This window comes from Suricata suricatta, chromosome 10 (genome assembly GCF_006229205.1).
Source record: "Suricata suricatta isolate VVHF042 chromosome 10, meerkat_22Aug2017_6uvM2_HiC, whole genome shotgun sequence".
Lineage (NCBI taxonomy): Eukaryota > Metazoa > Chordata > Mammalia > Carnivora > Herpestidae > Suricata > Suricata suricatta.
In genome coordinates, this window is record NC_043709.1 from 18754051 (window position 1) to 18779178 (window position 25128).

The 25128-nt window shown below is 36.6% G+C and overlaps 1 protein-coding gene across 2 annotated transcripts in view; it reads left to right on the top strand.

Annotated features, from left to right (window-relative positions):
- The first annotated feature begins 6917 nt into the window (after positions 1–6917).
- WASHC3 (WASH complex subunit 3) overlaps positions 6918–25128 on the top strand; it is a 49163-nt gene continuing 30952 nt past the window's right edge. Inside the window, exons 1-5 of one of the 2 annotated variants that reach the window (XM_029954326.1) lie at positions 6918–7072; positions 7647–7745; positions 14370–14435; positions 16912–17019; positions 20809–20916. In XM_029954326.1, coding sequence (XP_029810186.1) covers positions 7022–7072; positions 7647–7745; positions 14370–14435; positions 16912–17019; positions 20809–20916 — 432 coding nt within the window. In that variant the 5' untranslated portion in view covers positions 6918–7021. Of the gene's footprint in view, positions 7073–7646; positions 7746–14369; positions 14436–16911; positions 17020–20805; positions 20917–25128 lie in introns of both variants that reach the window. The other variant, XM_029954325.1, reaches the window with a different exon arrangement.

Here is a 25128-nt window from a genome sequence, read left to right on the forward strand (position 1 = left end):
TCCAGAGTAGTGCTAAGTGATTTTATTTGGTTGTGATTCAAAGTAACCTGACCACTTTAAGAAGTCCAGGTGCTGAGTCATTTACTGAAACAGCCAAGGGAGGTTAATTAGAAGCAGCTGATAGTGGCATCACTTGCTGCTTTTTTGTTTTTAATAAATTGAAAGGGTTATTCTATGAAGAGAACAGAGTGCTATAAAAAGTGTACAAAGCTAAGTAAAGACTCATGACTGAGGCCTGCTCGTTGATACTCCCACCAATGAGGGAAAAAATCTGACTTGGTGTATTTAAGATAAAGTACCTTGGCGATATAAGAGTCATAATGGTCACTTCTCTTTTTCATATTTAATTATTTTGAGAAAGAGCAAGAAAGCAGGCATGGAGTAGCAGGGGAGGGGCAGAGAAAGAGAGAGAGTCCCAATCAGGTGCCTCACTGTTAGCAAACCAAACCCTGAGATCATAACCTGAGCCTAAATCAAGAGTCAGACACTTAACTAACTGAGCCACCGAGTGCCCCCACAGTTGTTGCTTCTAAGAAGAGTGATATGACATTTTTCCCTCATGCTTTAAGTTTTCCAGGATAAATAGTTCACTTTTAATTTTTTTAATGTTTATCTATTTTTGAGAGAGAGACACAGAATCTCAAGCAGGCTCCAGGCTCTGAGCTGTCAGCACCTCCGATGCAGGCTTGGACCCACAAACCAAACCATGAGATCATGACCTGAGCCCCTTTCCTCTGGGTGCCCCAGTAGTTCACTTTTATAATAAGTTCTTAACTAAAAACAAGATATTAACTAACATGTGCATGCCAATGTAAAAAAATGGAAACTGGCCTCTGATCTCAAAGAGGTTGGCAATATTACACGTGGTCACAAAAAGATAATGGTAGCATGTGCTAGGTATCAAATGAGTGATGAAAGCAAGGAGTATTGTAAGGATTGAAAGAAGAGAAGTGGCATCATCTTCTAAGGCAGGAAAGTTAAGACATTTGGATTTCTTGGGGCATCAGTTCCTCTGAAGTGAGGTGCATGCTTCAGGGGTTACTAAAACAGGAAGTTTGAGAGTGTGAATCAGGAGTAATTAGACACATCCCCTTCCAAAAACCCTCCCCCTAGCTTGCATACCCAGACAGCTGCTCCTTCCCCTGTGATCACTTGAGAAATGAAATGAGACTCTAGACTCAGGAGTGGGGTGCCTTGATGAAACTATTACCTAAAATCCACATACTGAAAGGTAAGTATTCTCACTGTTTTCTTAGATTCTGTATTTGTCTTTTTAGCATCCATCACTAATTGTGATGGGCCAATTAACTATGGATTTTTTTATTTTCTATATTATTGAGGCTCTGACTTTTGTGACCTCACCTGCCTTTTCTGGGGCTGGCTAATTCCTAAAGACAGTAAAACAACTTACTTGGAAATACATTTTTCATATCAAACCAACCAATCTGGAGCTCTTATCTAACTCTTAGACACCACGCCAGTATTTCCCCTGCCCTGTCTCAACTCAGGGCCAGGTACAGACAGCTAGGGACAGCTCCCATGCCTGAAAGTTGACCAGAATTATTCACACTAGCCAGTCTTCAACTGCTTCCCCTGCCCTGCTTTGCCTTTCCCACAGAAACCCAATAAACACTCTGGCCCATGCTTTCCTCTGGCTCCTGCTTCCATCTGCCTCCTTACCAAAATCTGGCATTTTCTCTGTGGCCCTGTGTGGCATGGTGTGCCCCCTTCTCTTGGGAAATGTAGTAATAAACGCTTAATAGCATTACTCTCTCATCAGTTACCTCCATGAATTAAAACTGGTGGGTACAAGTGCATCAGTGAGAGCTTCCCCCACCCCATCCCCTCAAAGAAAGGAGGCTCATCACTAGGCCATGTGCTTTTTTATTAGGGACCCCCTAACTAAATATCTTTAGATCTCTTCTCTTGACGTAGTCAGCTTTCTAGAGAAGAATCCAATGCCCTGCCAATAGGATACAGGACTACAAGTCAACTATCTGAGTCTAGAAGTTTGAAAAGGCAAAACAATTAAAAGAGGTAGCCAAGACATTTAATTCTTAACACAATTGAAATAAATAGGCTAGCATTCCCTCACTTAACCAAGTCCCAACAGATGATTTGTATCACTTCACGAGGGATGGGACAGAAAAAACAGATAGGGGACTTTTAATTTTATTTTCTCACTCTTAATGAAGATACACCATACCCCTCTAACTGTTGTCCATCCCAAAGCAGAGCAGGAAGAAACACAAAAGAAAAATAGGAAACAAATTCCCCTTGTTCCACTTGCCTAAGAACTTATCCATCATAAAATTAAACAAGTTATTTTCTAGTAACGTGCTGTGAAAACAAACGTACTATTGGAAAATTCTTAAAGATTTTTTATTGAATGGATATAAACAGGTGATATATATATATCTCTTCTCATATATAGATATATATATATCTTTGCCCTTTGAAATAAGTATTCATTATAATCTACTTGTTTCATCCTGCCTCCAAAATTCACTGTAGTAAATGAAACCTGGTAATACATTCCCAATGAAAGCCTGGAGGAAGAAGTACATACTTCAGAGGATTTCTGGCAGTTGGCCAAGACTTCTAGCTAGAGATTGTTTTTAGCAGTCCTGGAAATTCAGTTCTTAAACCGTGAATGGCACTGCTTGTCCGGAGCTGTGGATGACTGATGAGCAGTAATCAGCAAGGATCCCAGTCATCAGCAAGGAGGCAGAGAGAAGCAGCCAGTCTTCTTCCTGTTAACTAGAAATCACATCTAGCATTATATTTGTCTTTTTGTTTTTAAAGAAACCAAACCAGTTTGAAAAAAAAAAACTTGTCACCTGGCCAACTGAGAACAAGTTCATGTTTCTGTAGTTCTATACTACATATATGCATGCCCGCTACTTATAGATGACATACATAACCATGAAGTGTCTGTCTGGTTTTTTGTTTGGTTTTTTTTTTTTTTTTTTTCCTATCACTGAGAGCCTCTCCTGGCTCTAAAGAGGAAAGCGAGGCTGGCCAGTTGGGGACTTTGCTCAAGGGTAACTGACTGAATGAGTTTACCCAGAATTAGGAGTGCCTTCTAAATCTAAGATTCATGGAAGATCAAGCAAGATAAGGAAGCACAAGGGTCATTAGACCAAATGTCATTTGACAGATACTTAAGGATTTACCTTAGGTCAGTCATTTTGGGACAGGGCCTTCCTAGTGAACAAGGAGGAATCTTTGTCTGGAATCAACAGTCTAGTAGACATTTAGGCAAACAAGCAAGTATAAAATGTGCTAAGATAAAGTGATCTGGAGGATGCTGGAGAAGCATATATTCAGAGGGACAGTTAGCCTAGTGCTGGTAGATCAGGGAAAGCTTCTCTAAGGATAGGATGATAAGGCTTCTGCTGCTAGTTAGGATGTAGAAAGATGCAAGAAACCTTCTCACATCAGTTGTAATAATGACCAGATAAAATAAAAATCATAATTTTCCATGGGGCTGTTGGAAATCGGTGGATGGAGCAAGACCTTAATGAACTAAGTTCTGTAGAGATGTCTGGATCTAGGGGGACATAAGTGAGTCTTTACTAGCTGTGACATTGTCATAGAGAGAAGGGTCAGGTCTAGGTACAAGTAGGTGGAGGACCAAGCCGGTGATACTCTGGGAAACTCTGCAGATTCAAGAAGAAACCAACCGAGATTTTTTGCCAACAGTATAAGCTGGGAGGACAGACTTGGATCCAGAAGGACCCCAATCACAAAAACAAATCACTTAGGCCTACATCCCACCCACCCACTCCCAAGGTTGCTAAGAAAGCTGCAGTAGAAAGAATACACTAAGTCTTGCCCATTCTCATGGTGCTTTGATTCCTGGGCCTTGCTGAAGTTGAATACAAAGGTGAACCAAAATGTTCTGAAAACATATATAATTCCCCTCTAACTCAAACATTAACGAGATCAAAGAACTCAGGCCTTTGCAGGAGACCAGGATTTGGGCTAACTGCAGGTAAACTCAATCTAATTAAAACTGTAGCCTAGCACCAGTTCAACTCAATTTGTGAAGGATTAATCACTTAATTTCCAATGTTCCTTTTTTTGCCCCACAATGTCCAGAATAAAAGTTAAAATTATGTAACATCCCAAAATGTAGGCAATATAATCCATAATCAAGAAAAAGGCAATAGAAGCAGGCATAATAGATGAACCAGATAGTGGAAGCATTACATAAGAACTTGAAAGTGACAACTGTAATAAATCTGTGTTAAATATATATATACAGGGAAAGATGGGTACAGAGAATTTTAGAAGAAAATTAGAAACTCCTAAAAATGGACATTTTAGAACTGAAAAATCTAAAAAATTAATTGGATGAGTAGTGTCATAATAAACTTAACATTAGAAAACAAGGTATCAGTACGTTTGAAGATAGGCTGATCAGAATTATCTACCCTAAAGCACAGGAAGAAAAAAATGAGCAGAGCATCAATGAACTGTGGACAGTATCAAGTGATCTAACATACATGCACTTTGGAGTCCCAGAAAAAGAGGAAACATGACAGGAAAAAACTTTGTTTGAAAATGTAATGGCCAGAAAAAATCTTTCAAAATTTAATTTAAAACATCAAACCACAGATGTGACCTCAGCAAACTTCAAGGATAATAAATACAAAGAAAATTACATCCAAGTACACAGTTTTCAAACTGTTGAAAACAAGGATAAAGGAGATGAGAATAAGGAATTAGACAGGCAGGGGTGGTCAGGGAACAAGGGAGATTGTTCTCGGCAAAGGAGACATGTTTAATGCCCAGAGCAATCCTTGGTTTCCAGAATTTAAAGAAATTTGGGGGGGGGGGTTAAATGGAGAGAATACTGAGAAGTGAAGTTAGAAAGGTGAGCAAGAGCCATACAGAGGGCCTTCTAAGCACATTAAACTGAGGGAAATGAGAAGCAAAATTATATCCTGGGTAATATAATCAGATTTGTCTTTATAAACAGTCACTATATGGCTACAATGTGTTTTGTTGGAGTAACACTGATGGAGGTTGGAAGAGGCTATTACAGTAACCCAGGCATCAGAGAATGTTAGAACTTGAGATGTAGCAGAAAGATGGAGAGTTACAGATAGACTCAAGAGCTATGTAGAAGCTGGAAGTCATACAGCTTCATGGGTGTTTAAATGCAAAGGAGAATAGAGTAAAAGGTGACTGTTAAAGCTGTGTAACTTTTCCAGGTTTGCCTACAACCCTCATGTCACTCTTATTACCTAGTGCCAAATAGAATGTCTTCAATTACAATTCTGATCATGCCACTTCCCTGCTTAAAGCTTTTCAGTGGCTCCCATTATGTGTCTGTTTGAAATCTTTCTATGACTTCTCATCTTACCCAGAAAGCTAGAGTCCTTACAATGGCCTACAAAGCTCTCCACGAGCTGTCCCCCACATAACTTTTCATCTTCATTTCCCACCTTGCTCACTCTGCTTCAAATGCACTGGCTTCCAATGTAAGATCTGGCCTAGATATAGAAAGGTGGGAAACTCCAGAGGTTGGGAAAATGAGAAAGGACCAACAAAGGAAAAATGAGTGGCCAGAAAGGTAAAAGGAAAGTCATGAAGAGTGAATCATGTCACTCTCCTGCCCAGGATTTTTAAATGACTCCCATTACCTACAGAAGAAACCTTCTAACCTTTCAGTTCAGAATAATGGGGAAGGGGGCGCAGAGAGTTAAAATGCAGATTTCTAGACTCACCCCCAGAGGTTCTTGTTTATCTAAAGTTAATTCCTGGAATGTGCATTTTAAGAAGTACTGCCCACTCTCAAAGAAATGGATGCTGGTGGTCCATAGATCACACTTGAAGGAAACATGGAGAGTAGTATCAAATCTAACACACAAGACCCTTAATGAGTTGTTCTATCTACTTCTCCAGACTCCTTTCCTACTGTTCTCCATTTCTAGGATTTTTTTCCTTCAACATTACAAAGTAGCTTTCCATTTCCTTTACATACCATACACCCATGCCTCTGTACAAAGGTTCACCTCAAATTGTCTGCCTGGATAACTCCACTCAAGTACCTGCTATAAAACTACCTTCTCTGGTTTTCTCAGAGGACTTAAGAGCACCTTTTATCTATGGAATATTTGCTTGTCTGGGAGTATGCAAGTGCACAGAACATTTTCAGTATTGTTAGCACATCTGTCTAGATGTGGCACTTCCAGACGGTATATATCTACCCTAGACTATAAACTTAATGAAGGCAGACGCTATCCTCCATCTTTTCAGTACTGAGCATCTTAGTTGGTACATAGAAGGGCATCAATTTTTGGTTTGGTGGCTGTTCCTAGATCCTATAGGTGCTAAACTGAACAGTCAAAATCTGAGCCAATATCTTCAAATCCCTGATGCAAATTTCTGTCCAGGTGCTATTGTACCTTTTTGATGATCTCAGTGGATGTCACTTGCATCGGTCTTTGCCTCACTTGTAGCATTTGACATTTTATTTCATGTTTAAAGTCCTTAGGAAACAAGTTTTGTGTCCTGCTTCAGAGCACAAACCTCTCTAGTGCAGCAGGCTAAACCTGATTCAATCTTTGTATTTCCCACAAGACCTAGGAGAGTATCCAGAACTTAGCAGAAATTTTAAAATGTATATTTTTTTATTGACGAATCATTTAGCAACTTATATGACAGGAGTAAGCAAGGATAACCTCACCCCGACTCCGTGTTTTGGTTTTTTTTATTTTCTTAACTTCGTTTTAAAGATTTTACTGCTAAACCCACAGCTTTGTCCAACCCAGCGCCTTTGCTTCTGACGTCACAATCCCGACCTGAACTACCAATCCCAGAATGCTGCGCATAGAGGCGGGTTCTACGCGAGCAGCCGCGTGATTGGCAAGAGGGGGCGTTTCCTTCCGGTGGGAAGGGCCCTGGAGGCGGGGACTAGGGGGAGGTGTTTGAACATTATTACCGGGTTGGGCGGGCCCGTCTGGGAGGGATTTGTGGGCGAGCCCTGGGTCCCCCGCCCGCTTCGGAGATGGATGAGGACGGGCTTCCTCTCATGGGGTCAGGCATAGACCTGACCAAGGTTTGTAAACGACCGACTTGAACTTAGGCGACCTGGGAGGAAGATGGGGAAGGAACCCTCGGTTCCCAGGGACACCCCATATCTCCATATCCAACGCTGGCCCCGGCCCCGGGCCTCTCCGGTCCTGCTCTCGGGAGGGAAGAGTCCTATAGTTCACCTTAAAAAGGGGTCCTTCCTGATCCGTTTAGAGGGGTGGTACCTTTCCTGGTCTTTGCTTCCGGTATTAGGAGTCGCTCTATGCTCCGGTTACAGGCCGGCGACAGGAGCAGGTTGCGACCTCTAACCCTACCTCTTTTATATGGTCCCCACGTTTTTGTGTGTTTATGTGTGTTGCCTTTATCTCTTCAAGTTCACATTTTGTGAATCCAAAGCTCATACTCAAACTTTGCGGCTTCTGTCATCAGACACCCCACCCCACAGTTTAGGAAAACAAGTTAGTGACTCTTCGTAGTACTTACAGTAACTCATAATACAGAAGAATGCCCCGTTGTTATTATTATATATAATTGATGTCAAAGGGTTTGCACGGTGTACTTCCTTCTGTACAAGTCATGTTTGTTCTTACATAACACAGGTGCCAGCTATTCAACAGAAAAGAACGGTGGCATTTCTAAACCAATTTGTGGTGCACACTGTAAAGTTCCTCAACCGCTTTTCTACAGTTTGTGAGGAGGTAGGTCTGGTGATACCGGTTTAATGAGGAGCCTAGAAATTGTACTTTTGAAGGTGGCAAATGAGTAAAACAATTACAGTCTAGGTACTAATGGACCATGACCTCTGACATACCTTAAATCCTCTTTGATTATGTATCATCAGTCTTGCACCCCACCTCTACTCAATTAGTTTACTAGAGGCCTTTGTGAGATGGTTCAATAAGACTTATGTGCCTAAAGAGAACAAAAGGAATTCCAGGATTTCACAAGTTAAAACATTTTTTTTTACTTTGAAATTTGTCTTACCTCAAAGATTTACATTTTCCCCCAAAGATTTATATCTTTACATACACATTGTTTTCAGTCCATATAAAATTATTTTACATTCCTTGATCCAAAAGATGATTGGGGAAGTAGCCTTGAAATATAACTTCAGTATCAAATATCATCATGAAAATAATAAAAATACTTTTAGCAAATGACTTGTGAAGTGAAGATTGAGTACCTAATTAAGATTCAAGGACCCCTGTTTTTTCTTAAAAAGCCAAAAAAGAGAATGGGGAAGAAAATGGGAATCCTGGGTTGAAATTGGGTTTAAGGAAGGAGAAAGAGGAGTAAAATGAGATCATTCACAGGTGAGTCCATAAAAATAGTATTTAGTTCCTTCTGTCTTATTTATAAGGTATAGGTTTAGCAAGTAGTTTTTGTTAGACGTGTTGTTATTAACAAAAATTGCAGGGAGACAGGAAAACTATTTTCATTCGTACTACATTATATTTTTGTCTAGTTAACAATTTCTAGCTAAAATCTCTTCTGCCTTCTTGCTAAAACAAAAGAAAGTGAAATATAATAATCGATAGAGAGACTCAGTTCGTTATATATATTTTTAATTTTTTTAATGTTTATTTATTTTTGAGACCGAGCACGAGCAGGGGAAGGGCAGAGAGAGGGGGAGGGAGACACAGAATCTGAAACAGGCTCTAGGCTCTGAGCTGTCAGCACAGAATCCGATGCGATGTGGGGCTTGACCCCACAAACAACGAGATCATGCCTGAGCTGAAGTCAGACCCTTACCCGCTTAATGGCCTGAGCCACCCAGGTGTTCCACGTTTGTTACATTTTATCTAACGGGCCCAGAGGCTAGATGCTCGCTTCCAGGAGTTTTATCTCCCTGCTGCTTCTCTAAATGGGATATAGAATTAACTGACTGAGGATTTGGTCCTTCACTTTTTATACCAGGGTAGGGTGGAGAGAGGCAATTCAAAGATTGTAAGCAGAGAGGAGCAAATACTCCATCCACATACTCCTCATCATCAGGTTAAAAAAAAAATAAAACAACCAGTAAACACAGCTGCGAAGGGAACTTGGTTAAGCGGCCCTGGTGCAGGGATAGCCTCTCCCCTTCGTAGTGCATAACACTTTTCACTGCCTAGGAAATGAGTGCTATTTACTGAAGGCTAAATCCAATACAACAATAACCCTCTTGTTTATTGATTGCTTAGCATTATCAGAGCCTCCTGATTCACTCTTTAACCCCCTTCTGTTCCTCTCAACTTTCCCTCAACTGTTTTGAGTATTTCACTATTCCCTAGTTCCTCCTTGAACCCTGGAGAAAAGTTTGTTGACCAAAAGCTCAAAAAGTTTAAAGGTAGTTTATTGCCTTTTTCTCCTTAATGGGTGGTGGTCTAGGGTTGACTATAATGACTATAACCCATTATTTACAATTCATATTTTAGCAGTCTGGATATTTATGTCAGTTATAGACTGTTTGCTTGGTGTGATGACAGTAACTAATATTTATTGTGTGCTTGCTCTGTGTAGGTATTGTGTTGTGTGCTCTACATGTATTTATTCATTACAGCCCAGCCCTGGGAGAGAGGTTCAATTATCTCTTTTAGAAATACAGAAAATTAAGATGTAGAGACATTGAAATCATTTGCTTAGTCATTTATTCATTCATTAGTCATATATTTGTTTACACAGTATTTCTAGCTGCAATTGCTACTCTAACTTACCCACATTGACACAGCTAGAAAGGAACAGGGTTGGGATTCCAGCTTTGATCTAACAACTGTAAAAACCAAAAGCATTTCACACTTCTGTTACATTGCATCTTTCGATCTGGATAAGAGGCATGTTTACATCATTTTCAAGTGAGAGACTATAATGAGCTATTTCAAAATTTATTTTTTAGATTTATATTCTCTTCTTTGCTGTGCCATATCCATTTGATGTTGTCTTTTTCGATATGATAAATTCCAAGGACATAATATACGTATTCAAACATCAAGTGCCACTTTTTTTCCTCAGGTTAAGATCAATGTGATTTTTCAAAAGGGGCTGTCGTTTGTTAAATAGCATCTATTAGACCTGTATTCCTTGTTTAGTTAAAACCTAAGCAAGAGCCAAAATGACTGTTTTTCTCAGCAAAAAAGGAAACTTAGGTGTTATTTTTTGAATTGGAAGTGAACTAGGGAGAAAAGAAAACTAGGGAGTTTTATTGTTGTTTTTTGTTTTTCGTATAATCTGGTTTGAAGCAAATACAAACTGTAATGACTTCAATCCCAGCGAAACTTCAACTGGAATTAAATTTGAAACAAATGATAAAGGCTCTTTCTTCATCACTAATACTGGTTTTGCAGTTCTCTAATAAAGAGAAGAGTCTGGATGGCTCAGTCAGTTCAGTGTCTGACTCTTGATTTAGGCTCAGGTCTTGATCTCCTGGTTCTTGAGATTGAGCCCGGCTTTGGGCTTTCTGCCAACAGGGCAGAGCCTGCTTGGGATTCTCTCTCTCCATTTCTCTCTCTCTGCCCCTCCCCTGCCCCCTGTTGTGCTTGCTCTCTCTCAAAATAAATAAACTTTTTAAAAAAGAAAGAGAAAAGTAAAAAACTTCACTTTTAAAAAACTTTCTGGATACCAGAGTACTTTATAACTCTTCTAATGCCTGAAACCAGGGTCAGGAGAAAGGTTGGAATCCCGAGAAAGGAAAGTAGTTGAATCAAACCCAAGTTATAAGATTCATCCTTCACAAATCTCCAGAAGCATTTCTGTTCTGGGCCCTACTCAGAAAAAATCTTATGGTGGCCCATTGGGTGTGCAAATTTATAACAGGTTGGGGTAGGAAGTTCAGTACAAGTTCTATGCACATTATAGATAAAACTGAGCAGAAATTTAACCTTATAAAGAATTTTAAAGTCAAAGGTATTCTGTCCATCATATGTGTTATTTTGACTCAGACTTGTAATATGCCTAGAATAATGAGTTTTTAATCATTTTTGAAAATTCCAAACTGTCTTTTTTTCTAAATTCTTTAAGAATAGGGAAAAAATGCTGGGAATTCTTATATAACCTAACAAATTTTAGAGTGCTTATCTTCTGCATCCCATTTTTAATCCCACCATCAGACTTAACCTTCAGCCAAATAATCTTGCTATTATTTACTGCCACAACTTTTACAACTGTTGGGTTTAAGTGCCAAACGAAGCTTAATAAAGCCACTGATTGCTTCCCTTTCTGGCTTATAGATCATAACCAACCCAGTTTGATATACCAAGGGAGCCATGATTTTTAAATGTTGTTTCTCTTTTTGAGAATTGGATATGCAAACTGGATATTTTATAAACATGAAAAAGCCACAGTATTTTTTTTTTGTTTCCATGTTCAAGTATTAACTCCATTTTTACTCCTTTCATCTTTTTTACTTTAATGAAATTCACCACTTTAGAAATAGGTGGGTGATAAATCAAGAAATTTTCAGCTTACCTGACAAACTTCAGGTACCTTGCAAATTAATCTATTGTCCCAAAGCAAGGCATTTCAGGTTTGCTTAAATCCTTATAAAGATAGAAGTGCCTGGGTAGTTTAGGCTTAGGTCATGGCCTCAGGATTCATGGGTCCAAGTTTCCTATCAGGCTCTGTGCTTGGGGCTCTGTGCTGACAGTTCAGAGCCTAGAGCCTGTTGCAGATTTTGTGTCTGTAGCTCTCTCTGCCCCTCCCCCACTCACACTCTCTCTTCTCTCTCTCAGAAATACACATTAAAAATATTAAAACAGGGGCGCCTGAGTAGCTCAGTCGGGTAAGCATCTGACTTCGGCTCAGGTCATGATCTCACGGGGTTCGTGGGTTTGAGCCCCGCATCAGGCTCTGTGCTGACCACTAGCTCAGAGCCTGGAGCCTGTCTTCAGTCCTGTGACTCCTTCTCTGACCCTCCCCTGCTCATGCTGTCTGTCTCTCAAAAATAAATAAAAACATTAAAAAAATTAAAAATAAATAAATAAAAATATTAAAACAAACAATTCCAGATAAATAACATCTATTTTAGAAATTATTTCAGAATAATTTGATTCCTTTTTTTTTTTAAGCACAGTAGCATCTTAGCATTCATGAGAAATGGATTGATTACTTATTAGCTTTGAGTAACAAAATTTTTATCTATGCAATGCCTAGGAATTTTCCATCTTGTGTGTTTTTATAAATATATTTATACATACATAATATATATGTATATATGTGTGTATATATATAATATATATATATACACACATATATATATACACACACACACACATTAGAAAAGTTTTAGGTTCAGAGCAAAACTGAGCAGAAAACCTTGAGCTCCCATGTGCTCCTTTTGCCTCCCTGAGTTCACCAAGCACAACTTCCCCTATTACTAACATTTCCCCTCAGCCTGGTACATTTGTTACAATGTACATTAACACATCATCATCACCCAGAGTCTATGGCACCATGTTCTCACAATGTATATTCTTTCAAACAATGTAAAAATTATTTCTGTCTTTGAAGGAGAGTTACTATCTTTATATCTGGATTTGGAGTGCTTAAGTTCAGATAATTTAACTTGTATGAAAACTCAGCTTTCTGTTCTTTAAAACTGTCATGATAATAGTTCCTACTTTATGCATTTGGTGTGAGATTTCAAATGATACATTGCATATACAGTGTAGCATAGTAAGGTGGATGCTGGGACATTTACAATGGTGGTGATTATTACTTAAAAGTACATTTATATAGAGGCGCCTGGGTGACTCAGTCGGTTATGTGGCCAACTTCCGCTCAGGTCATGATACCAGCCCACATCAGACCCTGTGCTGAGAGCTCAGAGCCTGGAGCCTGCTTCAGATTCTGTGTCTCCCTCTGTCTCTACCCCTCCCCTGCTCACTCTCTGTGTCTCTCTCTCAGAAATAAATAAAAATTTTTAAAAGTACATGTATGTAAATATATCTAAACAATTTTTAATTCATCTTTTTCTGTATTCACTTTAATCAGACCAACACATTTGTTTATAAATAAGCTAAAAATTATCTGACTTTACAAATTAATTTGTTACAGGATTTTTGCAGTTACTAAGCTTTTCTATAAAATACTGATGAAATCTGCAAAAACGTAATTTGCATAATTTCCAGGAAAACACTTATAATTTGGAGAGGAATGCATTTATAGGATGTTTTGTAAACCTGTGTTTATATTTACATTAAAGCCTTATGTAAACAAATGCTAGAAATCAAAGTTAAAGCTTTGAGTGCCATTAAAACTAGATTCTAATGTTAGAAATAAAACAAAATTTAAAAATTATAAAGTAAAAAATTGTAACTTTAGAAATACCAGGATGCCCATCTTAAAAATGTATTGTGAAGAAGTTCTAGCTACATTGTGACTGCTTTCAGGTTTTTTCCCCTCTAAATGTGGGCAAAATGACCATTGCTTGGAGTGTAAAAATTCTGCTTGAGAGTTAGTCAGGATCTTGATAATAACCCAGAAAGCAGTCAGAATGCTGCTGCACATCTGCCAGTTGTCAATGGGCCAACTGCCTTGGACTAGTCACTGAATAATAATGTTTAGGATTAGGGAGTTTTAAGTAAATGCTCTAATGGATCATATTATATGGTGTTACTTTTACTTGTGTGGCTATATATAATGTATACACACATAATTTAATTGTACAGAATAACTAGAGCATGGTAAGCTTTTGGTTCTGTTTTATCTTGGATATTGATGGTAGGTTGATTCCTTTTGCTTTTTAGTACTCTTAATTTTTTTCTCATTATTTTACATCTTTCCAGCATGAACTGCTCAGCTTTTAATTTCATCTTCTTTTAATTTTCAGACTTAAAAAATTTTAATTTGGGACTAATTATATATATGTAAGTGTTTAAGTAACTTTTAAAGGCAGATCTTGTTCCAAACTGTCTTGGGCTAATTTTTATTCTTTTCTATGAAGAATTTCTCCATTCATCAACAAATAATCATTAGACTCCTATTAAGTATCAAGTACTGTTCTGGGCATGAGGGATATAGCAGTGAACAAAAAACTCTGTCCTGGAAGAAGTTTACCTTCTGATTCCAGTGACTAATTATGGCTCTGATGAGTTTGATAGGGCTGAATATATAACTTTTGCTTATCTGTGAACACAGTTTTAGAAAGTAGCCATGAAGCATGCTAACGGAGGTTACAAAAATACTTACTTGAGCTCCCATTCCTACTCTTGTAAATAAAAGTGTACTATATTAGAAAATGACTAATATTTAAACCATAGTGTGTTTTGTTGTTTCAAATCTGCCATTTGTTCACCCTTGTTAACAGCTCGTTTCAGTCAGACTTTGTTCTTCTGATCTTTCTTTTCCAGAAACTGTCAGACCTTTCTCTTCGTATCCAGCAAATTGAAACAACTCTCAATATTTTAGATGCAAAGGTTTGTATTTCTGAAAGATATATGGTATAAGCTTTGTTCTGCATTTACTAACTTTCTCAGTCAACTTAACTTTAATTGAATTGGGAATGAATTCAGTTTAGCTCCTGCATCCATGAGGTGGTACAGTGTTTTGTGTTTGCTTTTAATTTATTATAATTACAAAGGTAATGATACTCATTATGAACTGTTAACTGAGTCTGTTTAAATGTAAACATGAATTGAAATTTCTTTCAGTATTCCAGTCAAAAGCATGTGAATAACATGTTAACAAATTGGGCTATTTCTGTAGTTCATTTGATGGAAAATTCACGATTATCTTTTTTTTTTTTGAAAATTTTTTTTTTTTACTTTATAAAGTTTCATATTTTTTTAACATATGCAATTATTTTCCATCATTTACAATACAGTAGTTACATGACACTCCAAACAGAAAAGCAAAGTAAAAAATCAAAACATGGACCTCAAGCATATTGTAGTATAGAGGTGGAATTTAAGGAAAGGTATTAAGCAGGCTGTGTTGTAGCTTATGAACGATTATCTTAATAGTAATCGTTTGATAACTCATTACAAATTAATAAAAATTCTGATGTCTCTAGGACAAAATTTGGAGAAAATATCACTATTTTCTGTTTTCAAATATCAAATATATTGAATGCTAGTGAAGAATACCAGTTTTGAGGTCAGAAATTACACAATATAACTAGCAAAAATAGAAAACTGCTTTGACTTGAAAGCTTGCAGGTTTTGTGTTTTCCCTGACTATAAAATAATGAAGATACTAGTATATTTTTGTGACTTTGTCTTTTATCAAAAAAAAATTGATCTGAAAAAATGCTTATTGAATATTTATGAGGAAGTAAAATGGCTAATATCATTAGCATAAGGATTAGAATGTCTAATTTGTACTTTCTACATCTTATGGACTTTAGCCACTGTATTTCTCTCAGCACATTTCTGTAGCTTGGAAGATTTAGGATACTGGGCCTTGACCATGTTTAAGATACTCTCCTAGCAGCCATCCCTACTGGTAACTGTTTGGGCCACAGCCATTATGCTAAGTATTGTCATCAGTGAGCGGTTCTCCATGAATATTGCTGCTTCACCTGGTTTTCTTTATTATTATTCATTATGAGTATGTGTCTTACTTTAATGTTTGAGCAGTTCTTGAGTTAGAGTCCACAGTCACAAGTTAAGTTACTGTGTAGCTAAGTTAACTTGAATCATTTCCAGAACCTTAATTATTTCCATAACCATAAAATTAATCCCTAAGGTCAGCCAAATATCTAACAAATATCTATCACTGATATCAGAACGAAATCAAAAAGGTGGGTTTGCATGGATCTTGCAGATCTAACTTGAAATATGTAACCACTAATAACATGCCTAGCTTTTGTGTATTAAAAATAACACATTTTAGCGTCCCCTGCATGGCTCAGTCAGTTAAGCAGCCGACTTAAGCTCAGGTTGTCATCTTACAGTTCATGGGTTCGAGCCCCGCATCAGGCTCTGTGCTGACAGCTCAGAGCCTGGAGCCTGCTTCTGATTCTGTGTCTTCCTCTCTCTCTAACCCTCCCCCGTTCATGCTCTGTGTGTGTCTCTCTCAAAAATAAATAAATGTTAAAAAAAATTAAAAGAACACATTTTAGTAACATTTGGTAATAAATGTTTAAAGAAAGAAAAAAAGAATGGGCTGTCAAACATGTGATGACAAGAGTTTTGTCATTTCCCAGATAATTCAAATTTAAAATGTGCTACAAAGGACTTTTTTTTTTTTTTTACAAAGCATGTTTAATAAAAATCCTTTAACAATAACTTTGTGAGGTAAGTTTTCTTATTCCCACTTTACAGGGGAGAAAATTGAGGTCTAGGGAGATTTACAGAATGTCACATAGCTTGTGACATAAACCTACACAATCTGACTCCAAAGCCCTTGCTTTTTATCCCCTACACTAGGATTCCTTATATTTTAAAAGATAATTCCCGGGAAAAGAATGGTTATAAGCTAAGTCAGATCAATGGAAAATCATTCCGAAATATTTTACTTGTGAATGACTTTCACTTTTAAATAGTTTATGGCATGGAGAATTTCAGACACCAAAGATTAGTGTCTTTATAAACCCTATTTCTTTTATTTTTTAAAATTTTTAAAAATTTTATTTATTTTTGAGAGAGCGAAATAGAGCATGAGAGGGGAGGGTCAGAGAGAGAGACAGAGACACAGAATCTGAAGCGGTCTCCGGGCTTTAAGCTGTCAGCACAGAGCCCGCTGCAGGTCTTGCACTCATGAACCGTGAGATCATGACCTGAGCCAAAGTCGGACACTCAACCAACTGAGCCACCCAGGTGCCCCTATAAATCCTATTTCTATAAGCTTAAAAACGTAAGGTAGCTATTTAAAATACACACACCTAGAAACTTACAGTTTTTAAGCAGCTAATCTTATCCTCATAAACCAACACTAAATTTCTTTTCTCAGTTGTCCTCTATCCCAGGCCTAGATGATATCACATTTGAAGTTTCTCCTGTAAATGCCACTGGTATCACCAATGAATCACATTCTGAAACCACTTCAGAGAAATCACAGGTAAGTGTTTAAGTTCCAGGAAATATAAGCAGATCGTCTTGGTTAAAGTAGATAAACATAGCAGCAGGTTTGAAGGAAGAAGTTAAATGCAGATTTAAAACTTTGAATAGTAAGATTTTAAACCCTTAAGATAGAAAATGAAGTTTGAAAAGAAATGACCTGTTTTATTGTTACTTTGAGGGTCTCCCTGAAGTTAATATTTTTCCTTGCCTATGAAAGAGAAACTATTTACAGGACTAGAAGAAATCTTGAGCATAATAATGTTCTTCAAGTTCATTACGGACATTTTCCCACATTAATATAAGAAGGATACTTTTATTTTTTATTTATTTATTTATTTTTAAGAAGGATACTTTTAAAATGTTTTACTATAAAAGTTTTCAAACACACACAACAATAGAATAGTACAGTGAATTTTTAAATGTCTGTTACCCACCCGGATCCTCCAATAAAGATTTTGTTACATTTGCTTCATCTATCTTTTTTGTCACTTGCTAAAACAATGAATCCCGGGCATCATACCATTTCACCACTGTGTAACTCCTTGAGCATCTCTGAAAAGTTCTGGAATTTTCTCGTATGACCACAATGCCTTTATCATACACAATGTAATTAACAGTAACCCCCTTGTTACTCCAAGTATGCTTCAGGCACCAGCAGCCTGGGCCTGGGCCCTGGGGGGCTTATCAGCAGCCCAGACTCTTGGGCTCCATCCCAGACCTACTGAATCAGAATCTATAGTATGATAAGATCTCCAGGAGATTTGTAGTCTCTTAAAACTTAAAAGATACTGATCTAGAAATACCACATATCTAAAAAGTGTGTGTTTGGAGTTGATTTGTTCAAATCAGCATCCTAGTAAGGGCCACACTTTGCATTTGGTTCTTATGTCTTATAGTGTTCATTTATGCTCTGTATACATTTCAATTTTATATTTTTACTTCAAGAAATAAAAATTCTTGTTGCAGAACAGACCATCTCTAGTATATCTCAGTGGGGTATTAAAATTCAAAATAAAATAATCACTAAAATGGCGATCTGTCTAGTGATACTGAACAAATAGACTTCTTATCTATCTGAGATTCTGCGTTTGTACATGGAGATAATTTTTCACAGGATAGTTTTTAGGTCATGATTACTTTGGCTGTGATGATAATGACTAATGCGTGGAGGGTGCTTACTAACCTACCAAGCATGCTTCTGAGTGCTTTTCAGAAATTAACTCATTTAATTCTCACATTAGCCCTATGAACTAAATACTTCACTTCTACTTCACTTCACTTCACCTTACTTCTACTTTACAGATGGGTGAAATGAGGTACACAGAGGTTAAGTAACTTGCCAAAGGTCAGATAATAAGAGTAAGAGCTGGAATTTCAATGCAGGCAAGCTGGTGCCAGGAGTCCTAGCTCTTACCTGCTAGACTACACTGTCTCCAGCACCTGTGTTGAACTTATTAAATATATTGAACACATATGGTACAAGGCTGTGGGAGGAGCCATAAATTTAGGTATAGCCTATATTTGAGGAATGAATTAAATGACCGTGTACTTAACAGATATTAGAAAATTTAACATCCATTTAATTTATATAGTAAATTTCATTATGATGGCCATTGGAATATATATGATATATAAGAAGAAATCCAGATGTGTTAGAGGAGTTTAACTTTACAAGGTCCTTTCAGTTAAATATGGACCATGCTTTTTCTAAAATAAGGCATGTATAAAAAATATTAAGAAAATGTTTTTACTCTACCTAGTAGTTAGTCTTTGGTAAATACTAGCTGTCATATGTTTCTATAAATTTTTTAAATGGTATCTGTCTAATTTTGAATATTTTTCCAGGCGTTATTATGAATGCTATCTATAATGTAAACTTTAAAACTTTTGCAGTTGTGTTGATCTGGCCTATTTAAGGTCTCAAAAAAATTGATTACAAGTAATCACAGCTAAATTTTCTAAAATTCAGAATGATTTGATACATTTTGACAATTTTATTTAAAAACCATATATTAATTCATTTGGAGAATTTATGAAGTTCTTTTGGCTTCCTGAGTTTAAAAAATTGTGGTAAAGTTGCATGTTGATCAGTTTAATAAAATACCTATTCAGCATGTTCTTAATATTTAAATCAGCTTCTTATTTCTTCGTTGTTATTGTTATGTTTTATATAAAATGTTTTGAAACGGCCTTCCATACTGCTTAACGCGGAATTTCCACCGGCATTCCAGTCAGCCTATCTGATAAAGGCTAACCATGCTCTTTCTTAACCATTCATCCCTTTCAGTCTCTAATCTGTATGAGTCAAAGACCCAAGGTTTGCAGCTGATTTTTCTGCAACTTTAATTTCATGGTTCAGATCTTATCGTTACTCAAAATAGAACTTCCAGTCATGCAGATTGAGAATAAAATGAAGGGCAGTTGAGAGATATGATAGAGGATTTAATGGGTCATTCAAATAGCAAAGGTGTAAGAGCTGACATAATTAAACCTTGTTGAGATCTTGGCTAGTAGGCAAAGTTAACAGCTTAGTTTTGAAATTCATTAGTCCCATGTGTACTTATTTGTTCCATTGTGCTATTGTATGAGTTTACTGTCTATAATGTTTTTAAAAACATACTTGCGTTATGTTTGAATTTTTTATTTAATTAAGCGTTTTGGACTTTTTGTATTTATGTATTTTAAAGATGAATAATATATGTATATATATTGACTCAGTGCCATGTAACAGGAGAAACCTAAGGGATTTGAGATGTTTTATTTGCTTCAAAGTTTTCAACAGGTTTAATTTATATTTGAATTATCGGAGGAAAAAACTTAATATATAATTCATATTCATACTCCAAAACCTATGAATATTTAAAGATATTTCTTGATTTGTTTACATTTAAGCATAGATATATAGGCATACAATTGATTTAATTCTGTTAAGGAACTACCTTGTAATGCTAATATATTGATATTAAGTGAAAATTCACAAAAGTAAATGTAACAAATGTTCAAGTTGATAGAAAAACCTAGAACTGTATACAGACAGTCCTACCTTTGCACTTTGGTGAGGACAGGATTCCAAAATGGACAATTTTCATTTAACACAGTACCATGCAAAGTGAGAACTGCCTATATGATAAAAGCATTTTCATCTAAAAAGACCATTCCCCCATATTCTTCATTGTAAATAGTATTAACATTAATAATCCCATCAGTAGCTGAAATATATAAAACCAGATAAATTTACTTGAGAAATGGGCTACTCTTCCCCAAATTCTCTAGGCATTATTTTCCAGGATGTTAGAATACCCATATCCACTTAGAGTAAGATTATGGAATAAATGAAGAATTCAATTCTATAGATATTAGATACCCACAAAATCAATTTACTGTCTGCTAGAGTTGAAGAGTAGGCAAATCATATAATTTTATTACCTTTATTAGAAGTTTTATTAAAATAATATATCCATCTATAGTTCATGTTTTATACCCATATTCTAGGAACAACTAAAGCAGAATTTTAATATTTTTTAATGCCATGAATATATTTGCATTTTTAAGGAACAATATAGTGTTGATAATAAGTGGAACTTCCTCTGAAATCATATTTAAGTACTCATAAATACTTGGAAACATATATCTCATAATTAAATTATTGGTATTTAAATTTAGAATTATGAGTGTTTGTGATATTGATTGCTTTAGATTTATAAGAAGAAACATCCCTTTTTAAGTAACATAATGGACCCCTTTTGTGAATTGTCTAAAGATTTACACGCAATACTCTCTACAGCAGAACAGTTTACAAGACTCTGGACCACAGGAAAGTGAAGTAACACCAGAAAATATCTTAACTGTAGCCAAGGACCCAAGATATGCCAGATATCTCAAAATGGTTCAAGTGGTAAGCTGATTTGGTCTGTCTTCTCTGTCCAACAGCCTCATTTGAAATTCTTAACCCTAGGGCTTTCGTTGTTAACTTTTTCTGAGAAAACTGCTAAACCGAGTGACCAAGTTTTCTACTCTTCTTTCCTATGTTTTACTAATGCCCTGATAAAGAGTAAACAGAAGTCAAATCTTTCTAGTTAAAACTGATCTCACACTTCAAATTAACATAGTTGAATATAGATTTATGTAATTTTTTTTGCTTTACATAATATTATCATGGTGAATCTTCGATATATCAGAGGAATGAAAGTGGACTATTTCTTAAATCATATGGCTTTCACTTAATTCCTATATGCTAATGCAGTTTATTTTATTCCGAATTTCATTTGTCAATGGTTTGGTCATAGAAAAGAGCCAAAATCTCTCAGTCATTTAACATAGAGCTTTTAATATTATATGACATCAGAATTCATGTTTTTTTCTGAGAAATCATACATGGTATGATACCAAAAAATATTTACAGTGTCTCTTAATAGCAGAAGTTGACTTCTATTCATTTTTGTAGAAAGTCCTATTGCAGTGGTTGAAGGAGCTAGCTCTTCATTTTTCTATTAATTAAAAAATATTTTATTTATTTCTTTCTAAAATTCTGTCACGCAAAAGAGGCCATGATATTAAAGACCAGTTTTGTTTTGATGTCCATGATATTTTTTATGACCAAAATAATTTAAAAACAAATAGTATCTGACTCAGAGTAGATTGGTTCATTTAGAAGTAACAGAAGTAACACTGAGGAGAAGAAAGTACATTTGCTTTTCCTGGCTGTCAGAAGTAGATTTATCACCTTCAAAATTCTTTATGGACAGCCAAAACCCCTGGACTGTAAGCTTTAGAAAAACATAAACCAGACTTCAAGATGCAGATATATAAAGTTCTTTAATCAGAATGAAGTAGGATTAGTTTTGAGTGTGAATTATGATTAATAATTTTAATTTTTTTTTTAGTGTTTGTTTTTTGAGATAGAGTGTGTGTGAGCAGGGGAGGTACAGAGAGGGAGACACAGAATCTGAAGCAGGCTCCAGGCTCCAAACTGTCAGCACAGAGCCCGACATGGGGCTCAAACCCACGAACTGAGATCATGACCTGAACCGAAGTCGACTGCTTAAACGACTGAGCCACATAGGTGCCCCAATAAGGTTTTTAAAAATTTTTAATATTTATTTTTGAGAGAGAGACATACACACACAGTGTGAGCAGAGGAGGAGTAATGAACTAGCAGAGAGGAGACAAAGAATCCCAAGCAGCCCCACGCTCCACACTATTGGTACAGGGCCCGACAGGGCTTGAACCCACAAAATGTGAAATTATGCCTGAGCTGAAATCAGATGCTTAGCTGACTGAACCACCAGGCACCCCAGATAAATAAATTTATAAAGCCAGAACCCAGTAAAGCTCTGCTAAGCTTAAAGTATAGGCTGTAAAAAACTGTGTTTTACTCTTTCAAACAGAAGAGGGAAAGTTTCAGGATGACTCTGGAAGGCTTTCTTTTAGTTTTTTCTTGCCTAACTATAAACTATGAAATAGGAGCGACCATTTGATGATACCTATTAGAATGCCTTGAAATCTTTGATAAAAACCTACAGTTTAGGATGATTTTTATATTCTTGATACATTGCTTCTAATTTTATAAGAAGTTCAAAAACTCGTATTTTCCTTTTCAATATAAATTTACTGTCCATTTTTTCCACAAATATTTATTAAATACTCACTTTAATGTCCTATATTAGGAATTGTCTACATTTATTTAGTTAGCTAAGGTTCTCAGACATCACTTGACATTTTTATTTTTGTTATTAATTACTTAAATTTCATTGCTTTTTCAGAAGCATATATATCACGTGTGTGTAAATGACTTTTTTTTAAGTTTACTTATTTTGAGAAAGCACACGTGCTCCTACGTGCATGTGGGGGAAGGGCAGAGAGGGAGAGAGAGAATTCCCAAGCAGGCTCTGCAGTGAAGAGCCCAACGTGGGGCTCAAACTCACAAACCATGATCATGACCTGAGTTAAAACCAAGAGTCAGACCCTTAACCACTTAAGGGACTTGAGCCACCCAGACACCCCTGTAAATGACTCTTTAAATATTTTTCTAATCCTTCTCTCTGGCCCCATTCCCTTTACCCCTCCCCTGCTGATTTTCTTTATATAATTGGCCAGTAAGACGTAAAATACTAAATATTTTATATACTTTGTGTGTCTTCTATCACTAAAATATAAACTCCATGAGGACAGAATTTTTTTTTCTCCATAATATTTTATTGTCAAATTGGTTTCCATACAACACCTAGTGCTCTTCCCCTTAAGTGCCCTCCTCCATCACCACCACCTCTTTTCTCCCCTCCCCCCTCCCCCTCAACCCTCAGTTCATTCTCAGCATTCAGTAGTCTCTCAAGTTCTGCATCCCTCTCTCTCCCAAACTCTCTCTCCCTCCTCCGCTCCCCCTGGTTCTCCATTAGGTCTCTCCTGTTTTCCTGCCAGACCTATGAGTGCAAACATGTGGTTTCGAGGACAGAATTTTTTGCGTATTGCATTACTCTCAGTTCCTAGAACAATACCCAGCACATAGTATTTACCTATGAATGAAAATGCCTACATTTTCCTCTACGTCATTTTACCTTTTGATAGGGTTTGGTGATAGATTTCTTTTTTACCCCAACTCAGTGGTGTTCAGACATGAAACATTGTCAAAACATGTTGCTGATTCCCATCATATAAATAAGAATCTGTACACTTGGGACCTGGAGCTACAGCATATGTATTTTGAAAATAGCTCCTCTAATTAAGAGCTATTTAAAAATATTTTACACTATATATAACATCATTAAAATTTTATTGTAAAACATTTAAGAAATAATATATTGTAAGTTGTTGTTTTTAACTATGTAATTCTGTAACATTGCTTGGCACTTAAGCTTCAGCCTATCCTTTTACTTGGCATCACTGAGTCTGCGTAGGGGCTCAATTTCTTCTGCCTCAGACTTTCCCTGTTTTTAGCCCAATTTTCTTGATTTCAGTCCTTCACCTCTCTTTTTGCTTTGGTATGGGTGTTTCTAATTCCTTCCAAAGTTCTGGAAGTGCTACTTTGTGGTATCCCCCTCTTTGGGCACATGGACTTGACCTTCCTTTGTTATGCTAAGTCATCAATCACTCTTTTATCAGCTTTTAATTTCCATGCATTATGGTTCATATATGCCTCTTAGTCATTAAAATTAGTGTTTGTGTTTTATTTCTCTTTGCCTAATTGTTTGGGGTAATTCTCAGGAAGAGGGGAGCAACATCTTTGCCCTGCCATCCTAAAACTGCAAGTTCATCCAAGTTAAATTTAATTTTATTGTTTTCAGTTTATTGTGCCAACCTGAATCCCAGAATCTTATTACCCAAGTTTTGTTTCCTTCTCCCTATCCTGCATTTCATTCTTCAGACAAAACCACAAACCCTTCTCAATATTAGCTCCATGCTTTTCCACTTTTGAATCTAGATTCCCCTTCTCTTGATTACTACATGTCCAAATTCCAGTTATCTGATATGTTCCTTCTGAACCCACCAACACATGAAGCTAGAGGTAATATCTCCCCTCAGTGATCTGTCCAACCACTTAACTTTCTTAAGGGATTTATCACTCCATATCTTGTTCTTTGATAATTTATACATATTTTTATTGCCCCTGTTGAAAAAAGAACCATGAGAGGAACTACTGTATCTTAACTCATTTTTGTATTCACTTTAACACTTTACCCATAATGGCATTCAATATTTATTGTATGTACTATTTTATCCTGCATACTAACTCTCCTTCCCAGCTTTGTGTTATCTGGAAACATATAGATACATCCCTGTTTCTGCAAGTTACTGATTTTAAATGTTTCACAGGACCAGATCCAGAATACATGAACTAGAGGTTTCCCTCAAGGTTGCATAAATCTACAAATCATTATTCTTTGGGTTATGCTCATTAAGCCATATATAAATCTGCCATCTTTCCTGTTTCCTAAGAATATCAGGAGTGACTGTCAAAATATCCAACCACAGATGTGGTTTTGTGCCCTGGATTGTCTTTCCTTGGCACAGTCACTATCAGAGTTCCTGTCACTTCTGCATCATATTTCAGTTCTGGCTTTTTGTTTAAATTCATATATGAAGTAGCTAAATCAATTCCTTTCATTACATC